General features: G+C 43.0%; 1 protein-coding gene across 1 annotated transcript; it reads right to left on the bottom strand.

The window, feature by feature from the left end:
* Positions 1–1,255: 1,255 nt before the first annotated feature.
* LOC309437757 (D-beta-hydroxybutyrate dehydrogenase, mitochondrial-like) lies at positions 1,256–15,290 on the bottom strand (the record flags this gene model as incomplete). The annotated part of the gene is made up of 4 exons (XM_082048455.1): positions 1,256–2,297; positions 4,445–4,575; positions 7,302–7,454; positions 14,957–15,290. The coding sequence occupies 4 exons, from the start codon at positions 15,288–15,290 to the stop codon at positions 1,950–1,952; spliced, it is 966 nt and encodes a 321-aa protein (XP_081904581.1). The 3' UTR covers positions 1,256–1,949.
* Between the last annotated feature and the right edge of the window lie 772 nt (positions 15,291–16,062).

The raw sequence follows: 16,062 nt of genomic DNA, 5'->3' as shown, positions 1-16,062 counted from the left end.
CAGGGATTTTCAGGTGAAAGTATTTCATGTGGTCAGTATTGGGGAGGCAGGTCTTCTGGTGGTCCTGGGTCTCAGCAACAATTTATTGCTGTAGCTTTTAGAAATGCAAATAGAAGGGAGATCATGTAATGGAAAGCGACATTGTCTGTGAGGCAGAGAGAAGCACATGGATCCTGGGTCTGATGGAGAAACATCTGGGTTTCAAAGCTGCTTGTTTGAGTTCAGTGCCTACTTACTGTAAGGAAGGGTAATCTGTACAAAGAATTGCTAAGAGCATGAAAGCAACTCTTCCAAAGCGATGTAAGGCTGCTGAAATCCCCGAGGTCAAGCAGGGAGAATTCCTATACAAGAAATCAATTGGTTCAGTTGGAATAAGCCTTGTTCCTATTCCCTTGCTTGGCCTTGCTCAGTTGTGGTTAAATGAGGAGAGTGCATGATAATCATCTGATAATCTTGCTGTGGACAAGCAGGGGAACAGGTGGGAGCCCTGGCTTGTCCTCTTACCAGTGTGAGCTCTTGGGATGGGTCCAGCATTTAGGAAGAGAAGTAAGGTGTTCCACAAGCTAAAAAAGGTGCAGTAAGACGACTGTTCCCCTGCTGAGTGTATCAGGAGAGGACCTGTAATCGTCTGTCCGTTTGCTCATCTCGCCTATGTTTCTTACTCAGACTGCCCAATTACCCACCACAAGGGAAAGTAACTTTTCTTGGTAATGAATTCAATATATTGCGAAAGATATCCCAGGTAGAGGATGCAATTTCTGGTTCAGACCAAAAAGTTAACTAGGTCAACTTACAGCAGAGTCTTCAGTTTGATATAAGAGACCTGGCATGGCGAAGGCTAATGCTCCGTGCTGCTGTTCTGTACCTACCAGTGTCACCACAGTGGATGCCAATTATTCTGGGATCTTTTGGTCCCAGAGTTCTTGGATTTTGTGCCATGCCACAACCAGGCCAAATTTAAAACTGTGTATGTATAAAACAGGAAGCTGTTCCACATCAGTTGGTAAGAGACTGCTAATGAAGCCACTCTGCTCAGTTACTCTCATAATACATGTTATGAAAGTTTTCCTGTTCATTTTAATAGATATTTTTTCATCAGACCTTATTCCCTATAATAGTAGCAAAAACAGAGCCTCAGGGTGAATATGTTCTTTCTAAGCTGCAGGTTGCTACTGCATACTGATATCTGTCACCTTGGCATTTAGCTCTCTGACTATACTTTAGGTTAACACATCGATTAATCCAGACATTAGATAAAAGATAGAGTTTATTTAGAATGGAATATTAATTTGTAAATGGAATATGCTACTTATTTTCCAAAGTCCATGACATACTGGCTTTGTTACAGATCCATCCAGAACACCTGAAAAAGTGCTGAACTGTAGTTAGCCAAGACCTTGCTTCTGTATTACAGCTTTATTGTCCAACTCTTCCTAGCTTTCTGCAGCCACTTAACTCTATTTAAAGTATTTCAAGGTCTAGTGCTCATTCCTAACTTTTCCATTAACATCTCAACAAATTAATAATAACATACTACTCGGGTTCCTACAAATAAGGTATTTTCATGTCTGCTGTAATGATCTCAGGTATGCCATGGCCTGGTAGGATATGCTCCACTTTGTCATGTCTGCAACACAGTAACCTGGTATTGCATTAGAAAAAAATGCATTAAATTTTCTAGGCAATACATAAAGCAGCATAAGTGGACGTATGTGTTTTTCTTTCCACATGGGAGAAATAAAGTTACCTAGAAAAATGTGTTAATTTTACATGGAGTCTTATATGTTTCTCCCAATGAAAAAGTGACATTTCTGATTAGGGACACCATCTGAAGTTTGTATCAGTTAACTGGTGCCACTCTACTGATTTCTGGGGGTGTTAGATTGAGCCCTGGCTTTCACATTTTGAAAAACTGCCCGGCCTGAATCACTGAACAGTACCAATGTAGGCTATGCAAGTTTTACTTTACTCAGAGCATAAGACATAAAGTAATCCATCACAACAGTTGGGAATAAAGCACACACAAACACCAGTGCTTTTTCCTTTAGCTTTGCTACCATGTAACGTGCCTTCGGTGCAGGAGATGTTAAAGCATCTACCATAGCATCTACAACCTCATTGCCATTAGTGCTTCCTTCACTGAGAATGCTGTTGAAGAAGTTTGCCCGCTCTTGAACGTATTCCTTATTGTAAACTGCCTTTTCTTCTTCACTGAGTTCATTCCAAATCTCTTCGGCACTGATTGGTGGCTGAATTTTTGTAGAGCGTGCATAATTTCCTGGCTGAATAATACAGACCTAAAAGCAAGATGTAAAACTTACCACAATGCAATCAGTCATTCTGAATTCAATTAAATACGATAGTCAGTAAAACAGATCAAAAGCTTTCTGCAGACAGATTTCTTCCAGACAATGCTGCTTTGTTGAAATTTTAACCTTGAAAACTTGACTGAAATCAAATATATTCCTGTGAAACATTGCAGAGGTGCTTTATTCTGACTTCCTCATTTCACTCTGATGTTAATGTTCTTGTTTTGACTACTCAGCATACCTTCACAGAATGCAATAATGCATCTTTGATTCATATAGAATGCTTAATGGTATAAATGTTTTGACAACAGTGAGACAAAGCATTTCAGTATGACTTTGATGTCTCTAAAGTGGAATACTTTGGATTTTTCCCTCAGTGGCGAATCTCCTGATTGGTAATTTTTTTAGTTTGGGACAAAAGGAGATGTCACAGGGAATTAGAAGGTTCTGGGGAAAAAATAGCTGTTTTCTCCAAGTGGGTGTAATTAAAATAGGTGTTTTCAGCCAAGTACAGAGGGGACCAAAGGTCCTGGTCTAGCTCTCAGTGATGTCGTTGGCAAATTTCCATAGATCTCTGTGCGTGTGGATTTAAATTGAAAACACACAAATCCTTTACTGCTCTGCCTGTTCTCTTTGCATGTGTTGTTGCTACTGTTGTGCTAATTTCTGAGGCTTCTGGGAAATTTCAGAGCAGGCTTAGTGCTTACAGTATGCATGTCTTTCCCCCATTAGCAGTGGCCTTGTTAAAACTTTGTAGATATCCAACATTAAAAACTCCATGGCATTTAACTGACTTGATTTCTAAAGACTACAACCCAAGGTGAGAAAGGGGAGCACAGGGAAGAGGGACAGTGTCTTCTGCAAGCTCTTTGCAGGGCAGGCTCTGAGGCAAAGGCCAGCCAGTGTCTTGCATACAGTGAGAAACAGAAAAATAACTCTCATAGATATTGTGGAAATGTCTGGCAGTCTGGTTCACTGTATTGTGTGCTGAGGCTATTCTGGAGGTGGGCGAACAGTAAAAATCCCAAAATGACCGGAGTAGCTAACCTGTTAAACTAAGCTCTTCCATGCATTCGAGATTATCCTCAGCTAATTGGTGCAAATCCTCATCGTGCTGTGTGGAATTAGGATGTGTAAAATAACTTGCATTTTATAGGTTTATATTTATCCGAGAGGGGTAGTTAATAATGTGCGGCTGTAATTTCCTCCAACACAAAGCTTATGAACAATACTGTAAATCTCTGTATATAAGAGGTACACCAACATAAATCCTCAAGGGAAGACTTCTGATGGTTGAGAAATATTTCAGCAATGGAGTGACTGCAGTGAAAAAGCCTAGTGAAGCTACTTAGTGATCTAAGCTTCAGGTTTGACTATCAGTGTTGCTTAGACAGGGCACTAAGAGCACTCTTAGAGGCTCTTAGGTTTAGAGAATAAAACCATCACTTTGCGTGATACTGCCTCTTGTGGTGTAGCTATTCCCACAAAAAGGAAGGGGCTTTTAAGCACTGATGTTGCGAGAGGAGACAGAAAGAACCCCTCAGGTGGGTGACAAGCATGTCGCTCACATCTGGGCTCTTTGCTCCTGCAGCCACCCCAGAGAAGGTTTCGGTTCCCTGGTGCTGTCACAAGCTCTTCACAGAGCATGGCACTGCACAGGCAGGCCTGACTCGGAAAGTTTCTCCACTGTAGAGGTTGTGGAGAAAGGGTGGAAGTCTGATTGTTGGCCCAAAGCAGAGGAGTGCTATCCCACAGCTTCAAAGAATGGCAAACATCAGCCAGGTCCACCACTCTTAGTGATTTCCAGCTCACTAATTAACCACAGACAAACCACCTCTTTCCAAGGGGAAGCTGTGCCCCTGGATTCAGCTCAGATCTTTATCTTTGTAATTCAGATGCACAGCACTTGCTTTGCACAAGATATTTTGCATGTGCTTGTTCCCTTGACCAAAATTTACACTCCTGCACCATTATCTGGTATTGTTTCTGCAAGTGGCTTGCTTCTTTCCCCACAAAAAGATGCATTTCAGCTCTGTAGGAAATTTCAGGAGTGAAACTTTTCTTTTTCTCAGACGAAAATCCATGTTGGAAATAGCAGGGAGTTTCACACAACAGCTACTCATTACATCACTTACCCGAACACCGAACTTCTTCATTTCCAGTCTTAGAGCATCACAGAATCTCTCAATAGCTGCCTTGGTCATAGAATAAATGCCATTTCCCAGAGAAAAATAGGCAATAATGCTGGACATGAAAACAATGCGTCCTGGAAAGAAAACAGTGCAAATAACATAGCTTCACTCTCAGTCTTTATCATAGAAGTGATTTACCTGAGTCTTCTGAGCTGCTAATAAAGTAGTGTTTAGTATGATGCTGTTTTACTACATAGTATGGCAAAGCTGGGCTGTGTAAGTGTGAGGTCCCAGCATAGAAGTGCACCAAGCTGTGTAAAGCAGAGAACTTCACACAAAAACCTTCCTTCCATCTGGTGACAGATGCTGGGCCGGACAAAGCGTAACACATTCCCAACGTGCTGCTTATTCCTGCTGAGTCCTTCCAAGTCTGATACAGGATGAAAGAGCTGGAAACAAAGCAGTCCCCTTAAAACTTTAGACTGAAGAATAGTAATAAAGGACAATGCTAGTAATAGGAGGAGTGCAGAGGAGGAAAGCAGATGATTTTCCTTGTGGTGGATATGTGACTACTCATACCACTATTTCTGCACTGAGTCCTGGCTTACAGCTGTGCATACAACGCCAAAATCAGATTGTACAGTGATAAGCTGCTCCAGAGAAAGGTGACTTGACAGAATGTGTGCAGCCTTACGCTGCCTTTCTGTGATTTCCCTGATCTGTGCTGCTTTCTTTCCCCATTATAACTCTTGCCAAGATCAGGCATGCATTAAATAGCAGAAATTTCTTATTTGAGGTGCTGGGCTGTTGTTTACTTGTAAACTTCTATCACATAGTCACACCATGGAGTAAGAAATGTGTGAATGTGGATACACAAATACCAGAGGTGAGCGAGAAGATGGCCTCGTTGCTAACAACATGGAGAATGTAGTTGCTGTCACAGATGCAGATAGCGTCTGTGCCCCAATCTGACCAAATGGTACAGGCTTGTGGGATATCAAAAGGATATAATGAGAATGCAGAGAAATCTGTCATTTTGAATTAGGTTCCCTGCCTTCCTACACGGTGTCTGGAGTAAATCTTACACACAATAACAGAACAACCACCAGCTTGCTGATCAAGATGCTGCATCAGCTGGCCTGCCCATCTGGAAAAGTTATGGGGAGATGTTGCTTCTCTCAGAGTAGGACACTTAATTTTAGGAGGGCAATACCTTCCTTTGCAAAGATTAATAATATTTAAGTTTCTTCTGGGAGTAGGGGTAGTCAGATGCTTCCTTCAGAACACAGCTACTGGCTGGTAAGATGGTAGGATGACCTCTGCCTCTGTTATCCAGTAGCTAAGTGACTTGGGGCAGGCACCCAGGATGTGGGACACAGCACTTCTGTCTTTGCCTAAGAGAGCTTTCCTAGGAGAATGCTCTAACATCCATAATTCAGGCTTTTCATTTGAACAGGTCACTTGCTGCTCCCAAAAACATGAGCTTTAGCTGTCCTGCTGACCCAGCAAGGAAAGGAACAGGACAAAGATTATTCCTAGAAGTACTTTGGCTTCCTCTCCTACATAGATGGGACTTGAAAATAGTGTGGGCAGTTAATCAAGGCAGCACTGACAGCCGGGAGTGACATGCAGAGCACTCTTTCGAGATAAGGTATTGTGTGTGTGCAGCCACCCAAACCCAAATCTTCTAAAAGTTTATGCATGTGCTGGGTACCACACACACAATTAGTCCCTTTTGCTTCAAAGTAACCCCTTGCAATTCACAAAGTCAGACAAATGCTTCCAGTGCATCAGCATCACAGAGTTTTAGCAGTAAGTGGGACATGACAGAAAAAAAGTGACGTCTCCCCATGTAAATGCCACGTAACACACCGGGTATATACAATAGGACATTCTTTTACAAAAACACATACAGTTTGCAGTATTTAAAGGTGTCTTTTTTTTTCGTGCATCAGAATATCATCAACCAAAGGCAACCAAGCAGGAAGAAGCAGAGCAGCCAAAAAGGGGATGCTTTTATCTTACTGATGTTTTATGCAGCAGTGGCATCTGGGGCTTCTGGAAGAAACCTAGCCCTTACTGTGCTTGATGCTGTATACACACAGAACAAATCCTCACCTTAAGGAGCTTACAACTTAAATAGACAAGCTAAGCAAAAGGGGGAGAAAGGAAAAGGGTATCTTTCTAGCCCAAATACAGATGGCGACAGGTAGGGAACAAACTGCAGAGCAACTGAGACATGCTGCAGGTAGCTATTTGAACCATTTCTTAGAAGAAAGGATAAAGCCCATGCATATGGAGGTCCATGCAAATGAATTTATCCCATTCAATACCCATGCATCTCTGTACAGTACTGTTTCACATACTTGAAGTTTCCTGCAAAGGTCACAGGATCTTGCTAGGCCTGGAACTGGAAGTTGGATGTCTCTAGTTCACCTCTGTAGGATCATCCTTCCTCTCCTAATTGCCAAACAGTAAAATAGTAAAGCCTAAATAATAAAGATAAGCAGGAGTTTATTGGATCTTTGTGTTTTCTGACTGTCAGTGCTTGAAAAGTCTTGCTTGGGCTTAATGATCTACTGTAAGCATTCTCTCTCTTTTGAATCAAACACTGAGATAATTCATTATTTGTAATTACTTTTTTTCTGTATATTCTACAGACAGAATCTTTAAGGGCATGTTTTCCTCTCAGGGCTTTACCCTCTTTTCAGGATCAAGTTGCTCTTTCAGGCCACCCAGAAGGAAGCTGTCATTTCAGTTCAATGAGAGACAATTAAGGCTTCTTTTATAGATGCTACATTACCCTGATTATAGTAAGCTAATTATTCTACAACTCTAAATAACAGTGGATTAGCATTACCCTTGTATTTCCTTAGAAGAGGAAGAAATGCCAGAGTTGTCCTGATGCTCCCAAGGAGATTCACATCTGCAAATTTTTCATATTTCTCCATAGACAGCCACCCTGTCTCACCAAATGTTGATATTCCTGCATTGTTGACAAGCCCCCAGAAACCTATGGAAGAGAAATGTCTCAACAAGCATCTTTCACTGCAAAACGACCACCATTAGGCGACAAAACAACAGTAGTGATTTGGAAACAACTTTTTAATTGTTATCTTTTTGTCTTTTCTACTTATAAGTGCAGGCACGTTTTATTTAATGAAGGAACATAATTGTGTTCTTCATCTGGACTATGTAACTCTCAATGCTATTTAATAATCACTTTAAAGTCATCTTAAGTTATTTATGAATAACATGATCTGGGAGACTACATCTTACCGCCAATGCGGTGTACCATGATATTTTAATTACTTTAATCCCAGTGCATGCTATGAGCAGCTTTGTGAAAATTATATTAAGCAGTCTAAAGGCTAAGGGGTAATATTTTCAAAGTGCCTGATTAATTTAGGAGCCTGAATCTTGGAGCTTTGGCTCAGGATTGGAGCTTTGATTCCTTCTGAAATCAGCCAGAATCAAGTACGTGGGTGTAGCATTGCATAAAGTAACCAAGTAAGGTCAGTGGCTACAGTATTTTTTGGATTTTGTACTCTTGCCCAACTCTGCTCCCCACATAACAATGCGTCTTAGAGCCATGGAGCCCAGCCGCCTGACATGCTGTAAGATTCCAGTGTTTACAAGCAGAAATGTATCGGCAGCAAAGCTTGTTCTGACACAGCTCTACATCAAGTGCAAGCCCTTTAGCCCAAAGCCACAGAACGCTTCATGTGAGCGTTAATAACCTCGACTGTTGGAAATGCTTTCTCGTTGAAGTGTCGAGTACTTGCAGTTCAGAGCTGACGTGCTGCCTAAACGTGCTGATTAAGCCACGCTGACTTGTTCTTGCCCTCAGAGCACGTATCTGTAAATGTATGGTAAAGCAGTGACATGGTGCTTTTGAAAACATTCCTATTTCTGTCCTCAAATCCTGACTGAGGGTATTTCTAGGGTGACCAGCAGTGTAACTGAATACACAGAGAAGGTAGCTAAGTTTGCAGCCTGTCTCCACCAGCCTTGAAAATTTTGCTTATGCATTTTTAAAGATTTCTTGTACTTGTTTGAGGCAAATGATTGTTTTGTCATGCTTCCTACAGGATCTCCAAGCCCAAGTTTCTGGTGAGGCAGAGTGGACAACAGTGCCTCCCTGGACACAGGGCCTGAGGCATGGGTGTGATGTGACCCTGCCATAGCGTCTTGTGCCCGTGGTGGCAAAGATATTCTCTGGGGACCTTTGGTCACCCTGGTGAAGGTGTTGCAGAAACCCTTGGGCTGAACTCTTTCTGATCTTTTCCGACAAAGCTCCTGCAAGGATTTAATGGTATCTTGGTCCTTCCAGAGCCCTGCTAGGAACAGCTAATACATTATTTCCTTTACAACAACAGCTAAAGCTGAAAGTCAATTTTTTTTTTAAAATTAGTCTGTAAAGCAGACCTCTGTAAGCTTATTTCTCTTTCTTAAAATGGAACTAACCTCACGGGACTGACATCCTTGTAAAATTTTTCAAGACCAGTGGATTAGAGAGTCCTCTGTAAAAGCTAATTATCAATATTTTGTACTTGCATGTGATCTGATCTACAGATGGACTGTGCAGCTGCATATCCCATCTGTTTCTACTTAAGGCTGGAGGCCTCTGTACTTAGCTTTATTTTTATATAATCTAACTCTAACACAAGACAAACTAAAGCCTGGCATCACTGTAAAAGCTGTTCCCTGATCTTTTCAGCTTTACCTTTCCTAAATGCCACTGCATCCTGCACAGCAAAGCAAGAACACTTGCTCCACATATCCCTGAATTCCTTAGGGCTTCAGAAATACAGCCATCAAACTTTAGACAATTGATTTTCTTCCTCTTTCTCTAAACTGTGAAACACAGAATTTAGCTTGTAGGGCTTGAGTTTTCTCTCTCTTTGTCAGCTGTCGCTCATGCCCTTCCAAGAGTCCAGGTGGTTAGTGGTGAGGCCAGCCTGAGTCTGCAAACAGGCAGAGTTCACAAAATAATGGCTCCTTTCTGTGCAGATGACAAATCAAAAGAGGAGAAAAACTTGCTTGAGTTAAACTGAAACAGACTTTTCTAAAGAGAAGATTAAATAAAACATATAAAGATATTTTGCTTGGGGTCAGTACAAAACATTTTAGTTGCCCTCAAGCAAAACATATTGTTACTCAGAACATTTCAGCATTCCCAAGTGAGAAATGTTCTGATATTTTCCACAAATTTTCCTGCCACTTTGTTCAGTTGAATCAATTTGCAAAATTCTACCCAAATAACAAACAGTTCATTATTCCCTTATGCCACTTTTTCAGAAGGTTTCCTACCTCCTGAGAAACAACCTGCCCAGCTATGTACTCAGGATACTTCAATCAGCTTTGGTCTTCCTTTCCTGAAATGTTTGTGGTAAAAATTAATGCTATAAATGTGCATACAAAATATACAATATATTTCCTTAGACAAATGCAGCTCAGATAACCTGAGAAGTATAGTCCTTAGATGGAAAGCTAGAAGGACAAGGCACAAGTAAGAATTGAACCTGAGAAGGAAAAAGACATTGCATTTCCTGAAAGTGTCCATGCACGGACACATTAGGAAAAAGCAGCTGAAGTTTGATCAGGACAAGAAAAATTACTCAGACTGTCAAAACAGAACTCAGTCCAAGCACAATTTAGGAAGAGGGGTGTTCAGACCATATATGCTACAGCAGGCAGGGAATAAATAAACTGGGAAGCAGAACTGGACGTCAAATCGATTTTCAGTGAACTCTGTGTTGGGAAAATGGATCCTGAGGACAAAGATTAAGAGCTAAAAAGATCTAAAAGATCTAAAAAGATCTAAAAGCTAAAACATCTAAAAAATCACTTTAGGAGACCTAACTTAAGATAATCTCTGAATTTAGCCACGTTTTGTAAACTCAAACTCGTATTCTTGATTTCACGGGTCTTTGGAGTTTCTGTGTAAACCTGAGCCCCTGTAAAAATGACAGGCTCTTTCCTGAAAGATTCCAATCCAATACTAGAAGAAACCAGGCAAAGGAAGGAAAGTGTGATTTGCCATATTCATATGGAAAAAATGGGGGGAACAAGCCAGTCTGTCTGTGGCAATGCAGGGTGTTGGTGGTGACAGGTCAGCTGAGACTCCTGAGTTTCAGATACGGACACTCATGAGTCACCAGCCTTTGCTCGGAATATTATGTTGTGGTCATCTTCATTGAAAGGATGAGTCTATTTGACTAGGAAGTCTGGTTGAAAATATGGTACTATGGGCCTACTGGGTAGATTCCGTGAATAGGAAATAACAATTAAGTGGAGGGGAATATTTAATAACGTACAAGTAGGATGCAGGACTAAAACTAATATCCCTCCCTTCTAGCTAGCTACATGTCACCCACTCACAATAGGCAAGGAAGGGAATTCCAGTTTTAAACAGGAAAAAAAAAAACACCTGAGGTTTGCTTTAGAGCTTAAGAGAATTGCAAATCAACATGCTCCAAAGCTCTTGTTCTACTTCATCTTGGTTTTAATGTGCAAGTGCAAGAAGTTTCTTCTTTTTAAGCAAGAAAGGACTCTAAATATTTTAGAAAGTCATCGTAATGGGTGCATAAGCCATAAAAACCAATTAAAAAAAAAGAAAGGCAGGAGAGACAGCTCTAGAGAATGAGCTACATGCTATGGAAATTGATTTGCCATCCTTTCAGACTGACATAATTTTACAGTCTAGAATAGAACAAATATTTACAAGGAAACAAACTATGAAGTGGTTGAATATCCAGCTAGTTGTGTTACCCGTAGTTTGGATTTCTACTGTGGCATAACAGAGAAGATAAGGTGGAGTTTGGGTTATTTATCTCATGGTTATGGCATAACTAGAAAGTGTAGGGAGTACTGTCCTTTATTCCTGATATTTAGTTGTACATTTTATACTAAATAGTCTACTTAAAGCAGAAATTATTCCAGGCACAGGAAAATGCCAGAGCACAGTATTCCTCCATCCTGGATGACCTCCCTTAGCACCAGCAACTGCCGACTGAGGCTTCTTGGATTCATTTTCCCCAGACCCAGGAACTTCTCATTTCTTTCCATGCAGTGAATTGACTCAGTGGGAGAGTGACTCTTGTGTCCAGTGGAGCCCACAATGAGGCGGTTAACTTCTTCATTGGGACTTTAGGCAAAAAATACAAGCTCTACAGTGTAGAGCCTCTTCAACTTGGGTCTAGGTTTGAGGCAACTGAAATCTGCCAAAGAACAAGATTCAGGATGGACCTGAGTTCTCTGAGCCTCTGTTCGCTGCCAGCTTCTTGCCTGGAGAACCCTCTGTAGCAGGTTGCACACTCTTCAGGACAGGGACTTTCTTACCTTGTGCATGTATCATGTCTAGTACAAAACAGTATGTGATGCTGACCAGGCTCAACTGACTTCATGAAAATATAAGCAAAAGCATTCTGCAAGTTTGAAGGGAAGAAAATAGTGCAGAGAGGTGTAATAAATGCAAGAAAACATGTATTTTCATCAACTACAAAGAAAGATTTCAGATAAAGGACAAAATTTTGGCTTATCAGATTACAATGACTTGGAAGACAGCCTATCTGCCAATGTCTGGCATTGAAACAAGTCATACTTGTCTGAGATTCACAGTCCATGGAAAGGATGATACTGTAATCATAAAGAATAAATATTTACTCTTTACCAGTATTTACTGTGAGCTATTTAAACACAGTATGCAAAAAGCGATGGCTGTTCAACTGCTTTCTCCTTGTTTGTGACATCTTCTGAGGTTTCAGTGTGGAATGCGTAGCCTTCACACACTCACCATTAAAGCTGAAGATTGCCAAAGGGGTTTATTTTGACCATTTTTTGAATGATACAGGAGGGTTTTAGTGACCTGACTGCAAGTCCAGCACGCTGTTGTGATGTACTTAAAATCTGTGGTACCTGAGTTAAACTGATTATAGTAAAAATGGCATGAAGTGCAGAGAGGGAACAATCCCTAAGGAAATGTGTAGTGATTCCCAGAGACAGATCCCTTTTTTCAGTTTCTACAGGGCTTTGCTGAATACAATTACCTGTTCTGAGGGAAGGGGAGAGAGTGACAGAATTGTCCAACAGTTCTTACCAGCTAAAAGAGGATCCAGAACATTGACTGTAACTATTTCAAAGGTGGATGCTTTCACAGTTTTTTAAGTAAGATAATCTGTGATCTACTATAACCTTTCAGCACAACCCTGGCTTCCTACATCAGTTTGAATTGTTTGTGCAAAAAAAGCCAAAAGCAGGTTTTCTGTCTGTCCAGTGCTTATTTAAAACGGTCCACTGGTCTCACCACCTGCTCTTTGTTCTCCTTACCACAAATGTCCAACATGTACTTGATTTTCACTGTGATCTGTTTCCTGGTGCAGGCCCTGGATGCTCCTGTCTATGACCCAGTAGGGAAAATGTCCCAAGGTTTCACCACAGAAAGTTCTTTAACTGGTGGGACATTGAGGCACATGCTGTGCTGCCCGTGCTTTGGGAACCTTTGAGTAGCAGATAAAATGCTCTCTGCAGAGCAAACGTCCTTTTCTCATCTTTTAGGTACTTTCAGAATATAAATGCAGTTACAGATGGTTCATAATTCTCTTTCCTAATGAAAAATAATGTCATTTAAAAAAATCTTTGACCAGAATGTAAAAAAAAAAAAAAAAAAAAAAAATTAAAATTCCTATCTTTAACAATAAATTGGTTAATAAGAAAGTTAACCTTCAGTTGAATTATTAAATTGAAATTGTTTTTATCAAGTTAAAATGCCAAAGAAAGCATCTATTTTCAGAGATGCCAAGAAGGACCACTCCTACTAAAGTCTTATGCTTAAAGATTCTACATGAGTATCCTCACAGTTTCATTACATTTGAGATAAAAAATTTATGCCCATATATTTTATAAATTATGAAGAAGACTTATGGCATTCACTCCATGAATATCAGACTTTAAAATAACTTTTTGTTCTTTTTTATTTAATAAATTTAGGAGGATGATTACTTGATAATTGGGAGTTTCCCAAATGGTGTATGTGCTATCTGAAACTATAAAACTAGATTTTGTCTTTCTTGGCCCCTCCAGCAAGCCCTGACATCTCTCATGGTATTAGCCTTGACCTGAAAGCACATCCACACACTTATGAGCAAGGACAACCAGCAAGTTAGTGCTGAACTGTGGACTCGAGTCTACACGACAGCATGAACACCATCATTGCATAAACTGTCAGAATTACAGGATAAATTGTCTGTAACCCAGAGTTTCAGGTGACCCAGTCCCCATCGAGCCTGTAAGGGCTTGTGTGAGTCATCTGTGTTGTCTCTGCAGCTTGGGAAAGAGCCTGAGAGGGGAAGGCTCTGCCTCTTAATCAGATAAGGTCAAGATCAACCATAAATACACTTACTTACTGAGCAGCATCCAGGCTTTTTCTTACTTCCCTTCTGATTTCATCCCTTTCCCAACATGCTAATAGACCAGGCAGGCAGAGGCCTTGCATTTCATTATCGTTCTGCATGCATTATTCTTTGCTTATATTCCCTGTGTGAGCAGGAGGTGTTTGTAGTTCTGAGGGAATCTTACTTCTGAGCCTGAGTAAGCCTGTTCTGCGCCAAGTGGATCCCCTGGTATTACACTGGGTGACTCTCGCCCTGCAGCCTAAGTAGGAAAGGAGGTAACTCTGATCCTACTACCTGCGCCCTGTCATGTGTTCTTAAGGGATAACCCAGGATTTAGGTTGTCTGCAATGATTCTGCAAGCTAAAATCTATCCATTCCCCTAGGCGTGTGTTCCCTGTAGGGTGTATAATTGACATGTTTCCTTTCAAGTAACCCTTTGAGGGATGAGCTTGGCAAACCTCAAGTTGTACCACAAAACAGCTGGTCCCGTGTGGCAAGGCAGCTGTCTTATCGGCATTTCTTTTATTTATTCTCCCTTTCAGAAGTCATGCCCAGAAATACATCACCTTCCTGCTGCCTCCTCTGTGTGCACACTTGTTCTTTGCATTCCCTGCAGTTTCCTTCTGTTGGATACCTGGGGAGGGATCCCAGGGATCCCTGTACCGGGGATTTTCTTTTTTGGCAGACAGGTAACACCTGTGGCACAGGGAAAAGCGCACCTACTTTCCACTGTCAGCATCTCTGAATAGGCCTACTGCTTAGCCAAGCACCAATGCACTTTTTAATATAAAATATTGTTGTTATTACTGATAGCAGTAACTGCAGTTAAGTACCCTTATTGACACCGCTTCCTAGCCACGAGTGACAGTCCAGCTGACCCTCCCAGGCAGCTCCTGCTCAGCAGGCCCCTCCAGACCCCAGGCGAACCGAGGGGCCATTTTCGGGACGCCCGTGTCCGCCGGTCCTGCTCCTCCCTCCCGCCCCTCACGCTGCCCGGGAGCCGCCTCGCCCAGGCGGCGGATGGGGCCGGGCCGAGGAGCGGCCGCCCCCGGAGCTCTGGTCGCCGAGAGCGGGGCTCGCACCGCCGCGTCCTAAGGACATCCCGCCCGCCTCACCTCACCTCGCTCGGGCAGGTGGCTGAGCACCAGCTCCTTGGCCGCCAGCACGTCCACGGCGCGGGTGACATCGAGCCGCAGGACGCGCAGGCGGCCGGCACCCGCTTCTCGCTGCAGCCGCCGCGCCCCCTCGCCGCCGGGGCACAGGCAGCCGGCGAAGACGGTGAAGCCGAGGCGGTGGAGGCGGAGCGCCAGCAGGTGCCCGAAGCCACTGTCGCAGCCGGTGATGAGCACGGCCCGGCCGGCTGGCTCCAGCGGCACCGCCCAGCTCCGCCGCAGCCGCGCCAGCAGCAGCAGCAGCAGGAGGAGGAGGAGGAGGACAGGGGCCGCTGCCCACATGCTGCCCGCGCCGCCGCCGCGCCGTGTGGGCGGGCGGGAGGCGGCGGGGAGCGCCCTGCCCGCCCGCCATCCCCTCCCCCGGGCAGCGGCGGTCCGCAGGCACCGCCCTCGCCCCCGGGCTTGCGGGTTTGGGGCCGGGCGGCGGCGGTGGTGAAGGGAGCCGGCGTCCTGGTGAAGCCTCCGGCTTGGTCTCTCCCCACCGGCGGCCACGCACCTGTTGACCCCCGTGCTACTCGTGCCTTGTTTGGAAAAAAATAAACAACCGTGCAGGCTGTCAGCATCGTGCGATGGCCTGTCGGCTGGATCTGTGCGGTCAAAAGGGAGCTGGGTCGTGCTGAAATCCAGTGTTGTAGTTCAGCCGCTCTGCTCACCCGAATTTCCCGCAGTCCCGTCACTACAGACTAGCCATAGGGCGTGACATGAAAGTATCATGAGCATTTCTAGATCCGCGAGATGAGGATTTCTAATATAGTTGCATTATTATTTTATAGTAGTTGTATGGTATAGTATTAAGTGGATGTGGGTTCTTATGGCCCAGATCTCTGTCTGCTATGTTATAGCAAGGGTGCCTATAAATAGTCCTTGGTAGAGGAAAATATCTGTTTCTTGTAAGCTAAAATGTCAAGTTTATATTGCTGAACAAAGATCTCTGAGAGCTAAGATTACAGGAGAACATTAGGCAGTGTTTTCTCTGCCCTCCCCTCTGAGGAACTCTCCAGGCAGCTACAGGAAGGGATAGTATGTCATATCTGACTCCTCTGATTAAAATGAA

This window comes from Streptopelia decaocto (assembly GCF_964273445.1).
Source record: "Streptopelia decaocto genome assembly, chromosome: 3".
In the NCBI taxonomy this organism is placed as follows: Eukaryota; Metazoa; Chordata; class Aves; order Columbiformes; family Columbidae; genus Streptopelia; species Streptopelia decaocto.
This window is presented reverse-complemented; position numbering and strand designations above follow the sequence as displayed.